Source organism: Macaca fascicularis, chromosome 10, assembly GCF_037993035.2.
Source record: "Macaca fascicularis isolate 582-1 chromosome 10, T2T-MFA8v1.1".
NCBI classification, from domain to species: domain Eukaryota; kingdom Metazoa; phylum Chordata; class Mammalia; order Primates; family Cercopithecidae; genus Macaca; species Macaca fascicularis.
Genome location: NC_088384.1, coordinates 29,980,670 through 29,996,149, shown reverse-complemented (window position 1 = coordinate 29,996,149; position 15,480 = coordinate 29,980,670). Strand labels below are relative to the sequence as shown.

Below are 15,480 nucleotides of genomic sequence, written 5' to 3'. Positions count from 1 at the left end.
AGGCCAAAACCTCCCACCTCCCCTTTCTCCTCAGGGACTCAGAGTCAGCAGCCCTGGGTTCCTCTCCAGTACCCCGAGACCTCTGACTTTCCTCCCCCAAGACACTCCTAGGCAGAGGCAGATGCAGGCCATGATGGAGGCCATTTTGAAAACTCATCTTTCTGTTTCCTCTACAACCACCTATGGGGACCATGCTGGGAAAGACCAGAGCAGCCCAGGCAGGAAAAGGACCCTGACAGAGTGGCTAGGATGAGAGGACCGTGTCCCAGTGTCTCATTGTGCCCTTGCTCCATCACCAGGCTCTGCCCCAAGAAAGGACATGGATCTTGACCTGCCACCCACCATTTATGGGAGTTCAACTTTTATATTTTTTAACATATAAAAATAATAATCTCCAAGATGCTACAAGCAATTTCACTGAGTCTCATCATGGAACTCTGACCTCCCCCAGCATGTCTCCTGTTTCTACTATCTCCTGTTCAAGGTCAACTCAACTCCATTATCCAGCCCAGCTGCTGGATGATCAAGACAGGGCTGTGAGCGCCGAAGAAACTTTAAGGTCCACGATGAGAACACGTCAAGAAGGATTTATGTTGGAGCTTCCTTCCCCATGGATATTTACATCAACAGAGAAGATGTCTGGGTTCTTGCCTATGCCTACGAATACCTAAGACATGAACTGAGGTGTGTGTGTATGAATATGGTGTGGGCAGCACTTCCTCACTCAACACCAGAGACAGTCTGAGGAAACGGGGTACAGAACATGGAGTCAGGGCATATTTTTATACACTCAATTAAGCCCTTATCCTTCTCTGCTCACCAAGGGGCCTCCCAACAAGGCCACAACGGGAAGAGAAGTAGATTTTCATGAAGAGCCTTCCCTTTCTGTGGTAAGAGTCCTGGAAACGCACTGTCTAGTTGTGGGATCAGAGGCACAGCTCTGGGGCATCTCCACCATGGCCTGGACCCTCCCCTCCTCATCCTCCCCACTCTCTGCATAGGTGCTTCTTCCCAGGTAATAAGCCCCATGGAACCAGGGGTCAGCCTGGTCCTGACCTTAAGCTCAGTGCAGAGAGTGATGCAGGTGTGGGGCTATGGGAATGAGACCCTCATTCTCAGTCTCACGCCTCCTGTCTCCTCTTGTAGGCTGTGTGACCTCCTCTCAGCTGACTCAGCTGCCTGCAGTATCTGTGGCTTTAGGATGTATGGCCATGATCATCTGCCAGGGAAATAGCATAGGTGACTCTGATACAAACTTGTACCAGTAGAAGCCAGGTCAGGTCCCTGCTAATCTATGGCGACAGCAGCCAGCCCTCAGTCATTCCCAAGCAATTTTCTGACTCCATATCAAAGGACGTGGCCACCTTGGTTATTAACGCGGCACAGGATGGAAACAAGGCTGACTATTACTGTTGCTCATGGGACAGCCCTGCTTCTCATCTCACAGTGACACAGCACATAGGAAGAGGTTTGCATCTCACTTTCCTATCTGTGTCATTCTCTCCCTTCAACCTCAAGAGGACTGTGGTCACAGCCATCAGCAAGTCTGGCCCAGTTCATTCAGATTGGAGACCCCCAGGCTGCCCTTCCCTCCAGTCCTCCAGGCAGACTCATTAGATGGTAAATCAGGAGTGGATACACAAACTATTATTATCATCATATTCCAATTTTTTATGAAGTAGAGGAACGACTGAACATGTTAAGTAGAAGCATAGAATAACAAAAAAGGACTAATTGAGCTTGTACAGCTAATAACTGCAATGTCTGTCACTTTAAAACATACAGGATGTGATTGACGACAGATTAGATGACGTAAAACAAAAGATTAGCAAACTTGATAATGTAGCACCAGAAAATATTCAAAATGCAGCACATAAAGAAATAATAATGATGAAAATGAAGAAAGCATTATCAGATATTTACAAAGAAAATGAAGGTGAGTTATAGGGCAACTTCAAACAGCCTGAGGTTGGCTAGGAGTAATGGTTCACACCTATAATCCCAGCACGTTGTGAGGTCTAGGAGGGAGGATCTTTTAGAACTAGGAATTCAAGACCAGACTAGGCAACATAGCTCCACAAATGAAAAAAAAAAAAAAAAAAACTTAAAAATTAACTGGGCTTCGTGGCCTGCACCTGTAGTCGTACCTACTTATGAACCCAAGGCAGGAAGGTTGGTAGAGCCCAGAAATTCAAGACTGCGGTGAGTGAGCTATGATCATGCCACTGGACTCCAGCCTCGGTAACACAGCAAGTTCCTGTCTCTAATATAGGGTCTCAATCTGTCATTCAGTCTGGAGGGCAGTGGTGCGGTCATGGCTCACTGCTGCCTTGACTTCCCAGACCCAAGTGATCCTCCCAGCTCAGCCCCCCAAGTAGCTGTGAATACTGGCATGCACCAGCATGCCCAGCTAATTTTTGTGTTTTTTTTTTTTGTAGAGACGGGGTCTCCTTATGTTGCCTAGGCTTGTCTCAAACTCCTAAGCTCAAGCAATCCTCCAGCCTCAGCCTCCCAAAGTGTTGAGATTACAGGGGTGAGCCACTGCACCTGGCCTAAAAAGAAAAAATTTAAATACAACAACCTAAGTATGTATAATTGACATCCATGGAATAGAAAAGGTATGGCTGAGTAGAAAAGAATATCTGAATAAATAATGGTCGAATGTGTTCCACATTTGGTAAAAACCAGAAACTGGTATATCCAAGAAGTTCAACGAAACTGAAGCACAGGAATCGTGAAACCAACAACTCCAAATGAATTAAATTAATAAAATTAATAAAATCTGGTGATGAAGAGCGACTTAAACATATGACTCTAAGAGTATATTTCTCATTAGAAGCAATGTAAGCAAGAAGACAGTGGAGCAATAATTTTAAAATACTGAAAGAACACCTGTCAGCCTTAAATTCTTTATCCACCAATAATAACTTTCAAGAGTGGGGGATAAATAAAATGTTTTCAGATATATAAAAACTTACAGAATTGACTACTGTCACTCTTGCCATTAGAAATGACAAAAGACATCCATGGACAGGGAAAATCATACCAAATTGAAATACGAATTCACACAAAGAAAATATCAGATAATGCAACTCCATCTGAATATATAATCACACTTGAAGACAGTGATATATGTACCACAAAGCCTAAAGTAAACATTAAAATAAACTTTTTAAAAAAAGAATTATGACTAGTAAGCTGTATGAGAATTCTCCACAGAAACAATATAAATCAGATATGCATGTATATATTATATGTGTGTGTATATATATATACACATATATATGGTACATACATATATACACATATATGTATGGTGTATATATACACATACAAATAGTATATATATGTGTATATGGTGAGACAAAAAGAACATGAAAAAAACTAATTTTGATGAATTGGATCATATGTTTGTGGTAGCTGACAACGATGAAATATGTTGGTCAGGCTGAAGGCTGGAAATTCAAGTAAGAGTTGATGTTGCAGTCCTGCATCCAAATTTAGCAAGGCAGCAAGCACTTCAGGAAACCTCAGTATTTGTTCTAAAAACATTCAGCTCACTAATGAGTCCCACCTGCATTATGAAGAATAATCTGCTTATACAAAGTTTACTAATTAAAGTGTTCATTACATCTGAAAATTATCTTCATGTCAACTCCTATACTGGTATTTGAGAAAATCAATCTGGTGTATATCCTACCCAATCTAATACTTAAAATTAACTCACTTAACCCAGCAAGGAGATAAAAAGATAATTTTTTAAAATCAATCAAAAAAGGAGACAGCAAAAGGGGAAGAAAACTAATGAGTATATGAGACAAATATAAAATAAAGAGCAAGAAGATCCTCCCAGATCAGCCTACTGAGTTTCTGGGACTACAGGAATGTCCCACAAGGCCTGGATAAATTTTTGTATTTTTTTGAGAGACAGGGGTCTCCCTATGTTGCCCAGGCTGTTCCTGAACTCCTGGGCTCAAGCAACCCTCCTGTCTCCACCTCCCAAAGTGTTGCAATTACAGGCATGAGCCACCGCACCTGGCCTGAAGAAATACTCAAATACAGCAACCTAAAGTATGTATAATTGAAATCCATGGAATAGAAAAGACAAGGTGGAGGATGAGTAGAAAATATGGTAAAATAGAAATGGCCAAATATGTTCCACATTTGGTGAAAATCAAAAACTGCTATAAACTGGAAGTTCAACAAAACGGAATCACAGGAATTATGAAGCAAACAACTCCAAAACATATCATAATCAAATTATAAAATCTAGCAATGAAGAGCCACTGAACAGTATAATTCTAAGAACACATCTCTCTTTAGAAGCCATGTAAGCAAGAAGACTAGTGGAACAATATTTTGAAAATGCTGAAAGGAAAACCCCATGAACCTTAAATTCTTTATCTAACAGAAACAACATTCAAAAGCAGAGGGTAAATAAAATGCTTTCAGACACACAAAAAACTTACAGAATTGATCACTATTGCTCTTGCCAGTAGAAATGGTAAAGGACACCCTTAGACAGAATGGAAAATCATACCAAATTGAAATGTGAATTCACACAAAGAAATGAAAACATCAGATAGGGCAATGACATGGATACCTATAGAAACCCCTGTATTCTGTTAATGTCTGTAAAAGATAACTAACTGTTCAAAGAAAAATTAGTTAAGAAAACACTATGATTTATAATAAAAGCAAAAGTAAATTATATGACAGCACAAATGCAGAGAGGAGTTACGAACATGTTATAATGGTCTTTATACTCCATATGAATATCTACTCACACTTGAAGACAGATTTTGATCAATTATATATGTACCATAAAACCTAAAGCAATTATTAAAATAAACCCTTTTAACAAAAATGATTATGGCTACTAAGCTGTATTCGGATTCTATACAAAAACAAAATCAGATATGCATGTCTGTGTGTGTGCGCGTGCATGACTGCGTGTGTGTGCTTGTGTGTGGTGAGAGAGAAAAAGAGTGAAATAAACATGTTTGGAGGAATTAATCTGACACTTAAAATTAACCATTACTTAGCCAGCAATAATATTCAAAAATAATTCTAAAAATAAATTTTAAAAGGAGACAGTAAAAGGAAAGGAAAAATAATGAACATGTGAGATGAATAAAAAACAAAGAGCAAGTTGTTATATTTCAGCAGAATTAGATTACTAATTACTTTAATTGTAAATGGTCAAAATACCACAACTAAAACGCAGATATTGTCAGGTTGAAATTAACAGCAAGACTCAACTATATCTGCTGCCTAGAGAAAACCTACTTTAAATTTTTAAATCACAAAAATCCAAGCCCAAATCAAGGACAATCTCTCTAACCTCTGGTTGGCTCCGCAAAGCAATACTAAGACAATTCACACTGAGTAACACACACCTAAGAAATATGCCTCACCTTCACCAACATTCTTACCTCTCTCCAGCCTCTAATACCTAGAACCTGATAGAGGTTTAAAATTTAAAACTAGGTGGGCTTTTCTCAGCAGGAAGACTTTTTAATTGTCAATTAACTACCTTTAAGTATCATAAATCTATTTGATTTTCTATTTTTTCCTGTGTCAGTTTTGAATTTGGCCACTTAAGTCCTATGCTTTCAGGATTTATTGCTTCTAATAATTTCTGTAACTATTTCAGCTTTTGTAAAGTTGGTAGCCATGGCACTCTTTTATCGTGGTTTTAGTGCTTTGTGCTTTCTTTCATGTTTTCCTGGTCAGTCTACCTAAAACTATTATCAATACATTTTATTTATCTTTTTGAAGAATCAAGTTTTGTTTTTTGGAGGTTGCCTATTGTTTTTCAGTTTTCTGTTTCATTAATATTTGGCTCTGTTCTTTACTATTACCTTCTCTTTTTCTTAATTTGAATTTAAATGCTCTCCTTTTGCTAAGTTTTATGGGGGACACGTTTAGATAATTCATTTTAGAACTTTCTTCTTTCTTCTTTCCAACATTAAGTGCAATATATTTTCTTCAAAGCACTGAAATAGCTGCATTTCTTAAGTTTTGATATGTTGTCACTTTATGTTTTAAATGCTTAGTATCTTCTAATTTATCTTGTGTTTTTTCTTTAGCTCATGGATTACATAATTTTTTGTTCTTTTCTGCTTAAATAATTGATTTCTCATAGTTCATCAGGTAATAATCCATTTTAAGTAGTTATTTCAGCATTAAATCATATCTTCTATAGAAATTCACTAAGATTTGACTTATGACCTAGAATATGGACTATCATAAAAAAGTTTCATATGTATTTGAAAACATGAGTATTCTGCTGTTGTCGGTGTAATTTTTTACAAATTCAATTAGGATAAGTTGGCTAACTATTCAAATCTACATCTTTACTGGATTTCTGCATAGTTGTTTTGTAGACATCTGGCAGAGGGCTATTGAAATAAGTGACACTAATTTTAGATTTTCCCATTGATTCTTTCAGAGGGGGAATTTCAAATCATGGGTCTAAATATTTTATTCACCTAACAAAAGACTTTCTAGGATTTCTCAATGCTAATTAAGAAAAAAGGGTGGAGTTCAAGCCAGAGTTGGTAACACCATGGGAGCAGCGAACGATCATGTGAGGTGTCTACAATGGTTAGGTGTATGTAGACAGAAATTTTTTAAATCACAGATTTGGACTAAAATACCATTTAAAAATTTGAGACCACATATGTTGAATAAGACATGACAATAAAAAGCAAGGTAATTGTATATGTAAAACATTGCTACCACAGGGCCAACTTGTGGGAAATAAGCAAAAACTATCAGCTCATTATTTTTTATACATACCACAAATATGAATTGAGACCAACTCAATGAACTCTCCCAGATACTATTTAAGTGCTTATGATGTATTGGTGAACAAAAGAGACAAAAACATCTGCTATCAGAGTCCCATCATGGAACATGATAGAGTAGGAAGCTCCAGGAAATGGTTCTTCCTGTGAAATAACTACTGAATTGGCAAGAAACATCAGAGTTAATCATATTAAAATGATGAAATGTAGTCCCACATTTGTAGAATCCAGGGAAGTATTGATAAAGAAAGAGACAAGTGGCCGTGTGCAGTGGCTCACACTTGTAATCCCAGCACTTTGGGAGGCCAAGGCAGGTGGGTCACGAGGTCAGGAATTCAATACCAACCTGGCCAAGATGGTGAAACCCCGTCTCTAGTACAAATACAAAACAATTAGCCGGGCGTGGTGGCGGACGCCTGAAATCCCAGCTATTCAGGAGACTGAGGCAGAGAATTGCTTGAACCCAAGAGGCGGAGGTTGCAGTGAGCCAAGATCACGCCACTGCATTCTAGCCTGGGCTACAGAGTGAGACTCCGTTTCAAAAAAAAAAAAACAAGCATAATAAAATTACATCAGGACAATTTCTGACCACAGACGTAACTGGACAGAAATTGAAAAATTTCAACATTATTTTGGAAAAGTCACTAAACAGATGAACAACTGCACCCTTCAGTAACATCAGCCAAGGAAGAGAAGGAGGACAACCTTATTTTGAGAGTTACAACATCACACATTTACATCCAGGTCTCAACAAAAACTTACAAAGCAGAGTAAAAAGGAAGCATGATCCATTCATGGGGAAAAAAATTAAAGAATTGAATATATTCCCGAGGAAACAGAGACATTAGATAAACTACATAAGTACTTCAAATTAACCATCTATATATGTTTGAAAAGCTAAATGAAATCATAGGAATATAACTAAAGGAAATCAGAAGAATGACATTTGAACAAGTAAGAAATATCAATAAAGACAAAAAAGTTATAAAAAGGAGCCAGGTAGAAATTCTGGAACTCAAAAGTTCAACAGCTGAAATCAAAACTTTACCAGAGGAGTTCAGCAGTAGTTTGGGCAGGCAGAACAATAATCAATAAACCCAGAGACACATCATGGCAATTACACACCATGAGAACAAAATTTAAAAAAAAAAAAAAAACAGAATGAACAAAATGAGCAGAGCATAACAGACATGTGGTACATCATCAAGGATACCAATGTACACACTGTGGGAGACTCTGAAGAAGAGAGGGGAAAGAAAGTATAAAGTACAGGTAGAAATAATGGCTAGACACTTCCAAAACTGATGAAAGATACGACTTCATCCTTTCAAGGAGCTCAATGGATGTAAGCAGGTTAACCTTACAGAAATGCATAGTGAGGCACAATATGCACAAACCATCAAAAACTAAATACAAAAGAAAACCATGGAAAGCAGCAAAAGAAAGAGACTTATCACAAACAATAGATTCCCATTCATATTAACATTTGGTCTTTCTTTAGAAACAAAGCAGTCCAAAAAGCAGTAAGATGATCAAGAAATGATTTATAAAAACATATTCTCTACCAATTATACATGCAGTCAAACAAAACTTCTAAAACAAAAAATAATACAAGATATTCACAGATAGGCAAAATTTAGTAGACCTGGTAGACCTGTACTGCAAGAAACACTACAGGAAGTCCTTAAGTCTGAGAAAGGATCCTAGATAGTTTGAATACGTATGAAGAATTAAAGATCTCTTGTAAATATAAAGCTACTGCTGTTGTATTTTTGGTATGGAACTGCTGTGTTTTCTATATCATTTATAAGTACATTGTTAAAAATTCAATAATTATAAAGCCCACCTACATAGGCACAAAAAGTATAAAGATCTTATTTGTGACATTAATGACATACAGAAGGAGAGAGAATCGACCTGGATAGGAACAGAATTAATGGATATAATCGGGACTGAGTTGATAGCAGTTCTAACAATTTTAAGAAGTTAATTGTTATTACAATGGTAACCACTAAAACTAAATTGAGTATATAAAGAAAAAACAAATGAAGAAGGAAACAAAATAGACTCTAGTGAAAAAAACAACAGAGCACATGGAAGCCAAGTATTGGGACAATTTAGGAACAAAAACAACAAAAATATAAAAGACATGTAAAAAACAACCAATTGACAGAAATGCTCCATTATCAGTGATTACCTTAAATACAAATAAATTAGATTCACCATTAAAGGCAAAAATAACAAAAAAATTTTTAAAGTAAAAAAAAAAGTTATGACCTATCTACATGGTATTGACAGAGAATCAACTTAGACCCAAAGACACAAATAGAATGAAAGTGAAAGGAGTAAAAAAGATAGTAGTAACAAAAGAAGAAACTGTTGTGACTATAGGGGTATCAGACAATATTGACTTTAAGTTAATCTCGGCCACAAGAGACAGAAAAGGGGTATCCCCTATTGATAAACTGGTCAATTAATCAAGAAGATATAATAGTTATGCACACATACGCACCAAACAATAGCACTTCATAATACGTGAAGTTAGACACATTTAAAGGAAAACCTATATAGATCTACAATGTAAGTTGGAGACTCCAATACCCCACTTTGAACAAAGAATAGAATTTCTGGACAGAAGATTAACAAGAAATAAAGATATTGAACAACACTATAAACCAGCTAGGCCTAACAGATATATACAAAATACTGTACAAAACAACAGCAGAATATGTATCTACTCAAGTGCACATGGAACATTCTCCAGAATGAACCCTATTTTAGGCTCCAAAACAATAATCATCAATTTTTTTTTAATATTGAGGTCATACAGGGAGTCATCTACAACCACCATGAAATAAAGCTCATGCAGGGGAGGGGCAGTATTTTTTATTTCTACTCAACTTAGGTTTATTGGCTAGAGGTCCCTATAACACAAGACAGATTGAGAAGAGAAACTCATGCACATTTATTAAATATAGTATTTACTTGACATGGGAGCACTCACAAGGAAATGAAAACTCAGAGAAACACTTGAACCTGAGGACTTTAAATTTAGGTCTGATGAGCAGAGTACAGGTTTGCAGAAATAAGACAAAGTATCAGGTAAGTGCAGTAAGCTGGGAGAAGAGTAAGGCCTGTGTTCCATTCTTCTCAGCATGCTTTTGTTTTACATGAAGAAATGCTCGTCTCTTCCTCTCTCTAATCAACAACCCAATTTTACAGCTCATGGAACAAGACAGACAAAAGAAAACAAAACAAAGACCACAGAAGGAAACAAGTAAGAATTATTAGACCAGAGGCCAAAGAAATAAAGAAGAAAAAAATGTAAAGAATAAAAATGGCATGAAAAACTCCAAGTACTTATCCAAATACTATTCAATATGTGATCAACATAAAAATATGGAGATATTTTACGTTATTTTCCTACAACCTTTTTAAAATCTGGTGTGTTTTACCAATACATCACATCTTAACTCGAATTACGCACATTTCAAGGACTCAGCAGCTCCCTAGCACTCATGATTGCTATATTAGAGCAGATCCACATAAATGATGGTCCATTTGGATCACAGCCCCTGCGGTATTTACTTAGAACCATCTTGGGGCAATGGAGAGTCCTATGACCCAGAGGGCCTCCCCCGGGAAGAATGGCTGTTCCATTTTCCAACCAAAGTAGAAATACAGAGGACTCTCAGAAACCAAGGAATTTTTACAATGTGTTTCATGCTTCTTCCATTCTCAAAGACATGGACCATAACTTCCAGTTCGAAGATAAATCTGAGCCATCAAAGACATTTTTTTCTATTGGTCAGTGGAATCCGCATGGCAATGGTCCCTGTGAATTGTGCTCCAAGGATCCCTTGCAGTGGGAAGATTTACAAAAAAAACAACTAAAAGTAGGAAGTTATACTTTATATGTAGATCTAGATGAAAGAGGGCTGATCGTGAGGAATATAGTATCGAAGGTGAGTGTGTAGCTATTCTTCACAAAGGGCTGTTTTTGTCTAACTCACAAGCATCAATCATTTTTATGAAGGTGTATTTTCCCAGAGTGGTCTTAGCAAGTTACATCCAATCCTGTATCAGGACCCACAAGCAAGGGTGTCAGAACTGACCTGCCTGAGTGGTCAGCAGGAAACAATGTGGAGACTCTGAGGTGTCAAGTGACAGGAGGAATGGAAGCATTGGTTGGAAAGGGCTTGGCAGAGCTGCAGTGACATGCTCAGCCAACTACAGGAGCAGGCATATTGGTGTCATGTGGCCTCATCTTATCTCACTTCTCTCTTTACACCAAACTCCAAAGTGCAATTTGTGGAGGTGTCTGTCTGTACCCACGGACACCTTGGGCTTCACACATTATTTCTATTTCTAATGAACCAGTGTTTTGTTAATGAATTCATTTCATCACATCCTTAGTAGTTCTCTGTTGAAAAGCAATACATGTCTCTAAGATATTAGGTAGGAAATATTCTCCCGCCACTCATATTTATTAAGGTTAAAATGCTTCAGTATCTAATGTGACAGTTGTCCAAATTCAATACCCTTCACCTTGTTAGAAATGGAATCCTAATCCTAACTTGCCTGGAGAGGAGCCTGGCATGAGGAGCATGACCACACATCTGGACGTCCCCGATGTCACCATTAACACACGCTCCTCTGTCACTTGCCATGAAGGGAGCAGAGGGAGCATCCATACCTTTGTCCAAAGAACTCAGAGGACAGGGCACCTGATTATTAAATGTAGGGTGTGATAAGTGGGTCCAGGGTCCTGGATGAGGGAGGAGAAGAAGATGGGGCATGGGGTAGGAGACAGGGCAGGGAAGAGTGGAAGGTCACGCTCTGAGGATGGATGAAATCCTGACTCCACTCAGTACTCTCTGGGAGGATTTAATAAATCTTGTAACCTCCTGATGTTGCTTCTCCCATCAGTACACTAAAGGAGAGGTTGTGTCTTAAGCCTCTGCTTGCTGTGGGGCTATTGTGAATGTGTGGTTGAGGTGGCGCCTGTAAAACACTCTCCAAAGGGCCTGGCACATACTAAGACCTCAAAGCACTCATTCTGCTTGAGCTCCCGATACATGGAGGATGGCATTCCTCCTGCGTGCACTAGAGGGCACTGGGGGCCCTGTTTTGAGGACCCTAATGACTTCCCTGGTAGGCTCAAGTGTAAAGGGCATGACTGATGCTTCCTTTGAGGCCCCTTCTATTGGGTAAAATTCATGCTCCACTCATGACACCCACCTGGCCCTTCTTCTGACCTTGAGAAATTGCCAACATGAAGTCCTCAGACTCAGAGCTCAGACAGTAGCTCAGATATGCTGGAAAGTGGAGAGCAGATTTGCATTCAAAGCTCCTCCCTTCTTGAGCTTCAAGAAGAGGATAAGACAGGAGCTCACAGTGTCCAGGTGCCACTGGGCAGCCTCGAGCAGAGCTCCTGGAAGTCCCTCCAACCATGGCCTGGGTCTCCTTCTACCTCCTGCCCTTCATTTTCTCCACAGGTCAGAACATCCCAGGGAACTCAGGGAAACCCCTTCCCTGCTATTTTCCCATTATAACTCCAGTCCTCAGGGGCATTCTTTCCAGTTCTCCTGTGCATTCAGCATCATTCATGAAATTCTATGTTTTCAGGTCTCTGTGCTCTGCCTGTGCTGACTCAGCCCCCGTCTGCATCTGCCTCGTTGGGAGCCTCTGTCAAGCTCACCTGCACCCTGAGCAGTGAGCACAGCAACTACTTTATTTTCTGGTATCAACAGAGACCGGGGAGGTCTCCCCGGTATATAATGAAGGTTAACAGTGATGGCACCCAGAGCAAGGGGGATGGGATCCCCGATCGCTTCTTGGGCTCCAGCTCTGGGGCTGACCGCTACCTCACCATCTCCAACCTCCAGTCTGACGACGAGGCTGAGTATTACTGTGGAGAGTGCCACACGATTGATGGCCAGGACGGTTGAGCCACAGTGACACAGATGAAGGGGAAGTGAGGCCAAAACCTCCCACCTCCCCTTTCTCCTCAGGGACTCAGAGTCAGCAGCCCTGGGTTCCTCTCCAGTACCCCGAGACCTCTGACTTTCCTCCCCCAAGACATCCCTAGGCAGAGGCAGATGCAGGCCATGATGGAGGCCATTTTGAAAACTCATCTTTCTGTTTCCTCTACAACAGCCTGTGGGGACTATGCTGGGAGAGACCAGAGCAGCCCAGGCAGGAAAAGGACCCTGACAGAGTGGCTAGGATGAGAGGACCGTGTCCCAGTGTCTCATTGTGCCCTTGCTCCATCACCAGGCTCTGCCCCAAGAAAGGACATGGATCTTGACCTGCCACCCACCATTTATGAGAGTTCAATTTTTATATTTTTTAGCATATAAAAATAATAATCTCCAAGATGCTAGGAGCAATTTCACTGAGTCTCATCATGGAACTCTGACCCTCCCCCAGCATGTCTCCTGTTTCTACTATCTCCTGTTCAAGATCAACTCAACTCCATTACCCAGCCTAGCTGCTGGATGTTCAAGACAGGGCTATGAGAGCTGAAGAAACTTTAAGGTCCACGACGAGAACACGCCAAGAAGGATTTATGTTGGAGCTTCCTTTCCCATGGATATTCACATCAACAGAGAATATATCTGGGTTCTTGCCTATGCCTACGAATACGTAAGACATGAACTGAGGTGTGTGTGTATGAATATGGTGCGGGAAGCACTTTCTCACTCAACACCAGAGACAGTCTGAGGAAACGGGGTACAGACATGGAGTCAGGGACTATTTTTATACACTCAATTAAGCCCTTATCCTTCTCTGCTCACCAAGCAGCTTCCCAACAAGGCCACAACGGGAAGAGAAGTAGATTTCCATGAAGAGCCTTCCCTTTCTGTGGTAAGAGTCCTGGAAAATCACTGTCTAGTTGTGGGATCAGAGGCAGAGTTCTGGGGCATCTCCACCATGGCCCGGACCCTCCTCTGCTCACCCTCCCCACTCTCTGCATAGATGCTTCTTCTCAGGGAATAAGCCCCATGGAACCAGGGGTCAGCCTGGCCCTGACCTTAAGCTCAGTGCAGGGAGCGATGCAGGGTGTGAGGCTATGGGAATGAGACCCTCATTCTCAGTCTCACGTCTCCTGTCTCCTCTTGCAGGGTGTGTGGCCTCCTCTGAATTGACTCAGCTGCCTGCAGTGTCTGTGGCTTTGGGACATACAGCCAGGATCATCTGCCAAGGAAATAGCATAGGTGACTCTGATACAAACTGGTACCAGTAAGTAGGCCAGGTCCCTACTAATCTATGGTGACAGCAAGCGGCCCTCAGTGATTCCTCAGCAATTTTGTGACTCCCTATCAGAGGACATGGCCACCTTGATTATTAACGTGGCACAGGATGGAAACAAGGCTATTACTGTCGCTCATGGGACAGCCCTGCTTCTCATCTCACAGTGACACAGCACACAGTGAAGTGAGATGCCAACCCCTTCCCATCTGTGTCATTCTTTCCCTCAATCTCAAGAGGACTGTGGTCACGGCCATCAGCAGGTCTGGCTCAGTTCATTCAGATTGGAGACCCCCAGGCTGCCCTTCCCTCCAGTCCTCCAGGCAGACTCATTAGATGGTAAATCAGGAGTGGATACACAAACTATTATTATCATCACATTCCAATTTTTCATGAAGTAGAGGAATGATTGAACATGTTAAGTAGAAGCGTAAAATAACAAAAAAGAACTAATTGAGCTTGTACAGCTAATAACTGCAATGTCTGTCACTTTAAAAACATACAGGATGTGATTGACGACAGATTAGATGATGTAAAACAAAAGATTGGCAAACTTGATAATGTAGCACCAGAAAATATTCAAAATGCAGCATATAAAGAAAAGCAATGATTAAAATGAAGAAAGCATTATTGGATATGTATAAAGAAAATAAAGGTGAGTTATAGGATGACTTCAAACAGCCTGAGGTTGACTGGCAATAATTGTTCACACCTATAATCCCAGCACTTTGGGAGGTCTAGAGGGAGGATCTTTTGAGACTAGGAATTCAAGACAAGACTAGGCAACATAGCTCTACAATTAAAAAAAAAAAAAAAAAAAAAAAAAGACTTAAAAATTAACTGGGCTTCGTGGCCTGCACCTGTAGTCATACCCACTTATGAACCTGAGGCAGGAAGGTTGGTAGAACCCAGAAATTCAAGACTGCAGTGAGTGAGCTATGATCATGCCACTGGACTCCAGCGTGGGCAACACAGCAAGTTCCTGTCTCTAATATAGGGTCTCAATCTGTCATTCAGGCTGGAGGGCAGTGGTGCAGTCATGGCTCACTGCTGCCTTGACTTCCCAAACCCAAGTGATCCTCCCAGCTCAGCCTCCCAAGTAGCTGTGAATACTGGCGTGCACCACCATGCCCAGCTAATTTTTGTGGGTTTTTTTTGTAGAGACGGGGTCTCCTTATGTTGCCTAGGCTTGTCTCAAACTCCTAGGCTCAAGCAATCCTCCAGTCTCAGCCTCCCAAAATGTTGAGATTACAGGGGTGAGCCACTGCACCTGGCCTAAAAAAAAAATTTAAATACAACAACCTAAAGTATGTATAATTGACATCAATGGAATAGAAAAGAAATGGGTGAGTAGAAAAGAATATTTGAATAAATAATGGTCAAATGTGTTACACATTTGGTAAAACACAAAAAC

General features: G+C 40.2%; 1 protein-coding gene, 1 long non-coding RNA gene and 1 gene segment (V, D, J or C); 2 read left to right on the top strand and 1 right to left on the bottom strand.

Annotated features, from left to right (window-relative positions):
- LOC102119992 (immunoglobulin lambda-1 light chain) overlaps positions 1–15,480 on the top strand; it is a 306,764-nt gene that overhangs the window by 149,507 nt on the left and 141,777 nt on the right. The gene's annotated exons all lie outside the window — the stretch shown is intronic.
- The window catches only part of LOC123567284 (uncharacterized), a 103,376-nt gene that overhangs the window by 70,357 nt on the left and 17,539 nt on the right, over positions 1–15,480 (bottom strand). The gene's annotated exons all lie outside the window — the stretch shown is intronic.
- On the top strand, positions 12,220–12,789 carry LOC135965245 (immunoglobulin lambda variable 4-3-like). The segment is given in 2 exon segments: positions 12,220–12,310; positions 12,441–12,789. Coding segments are annotated over 2 exon segments (369 nt in total).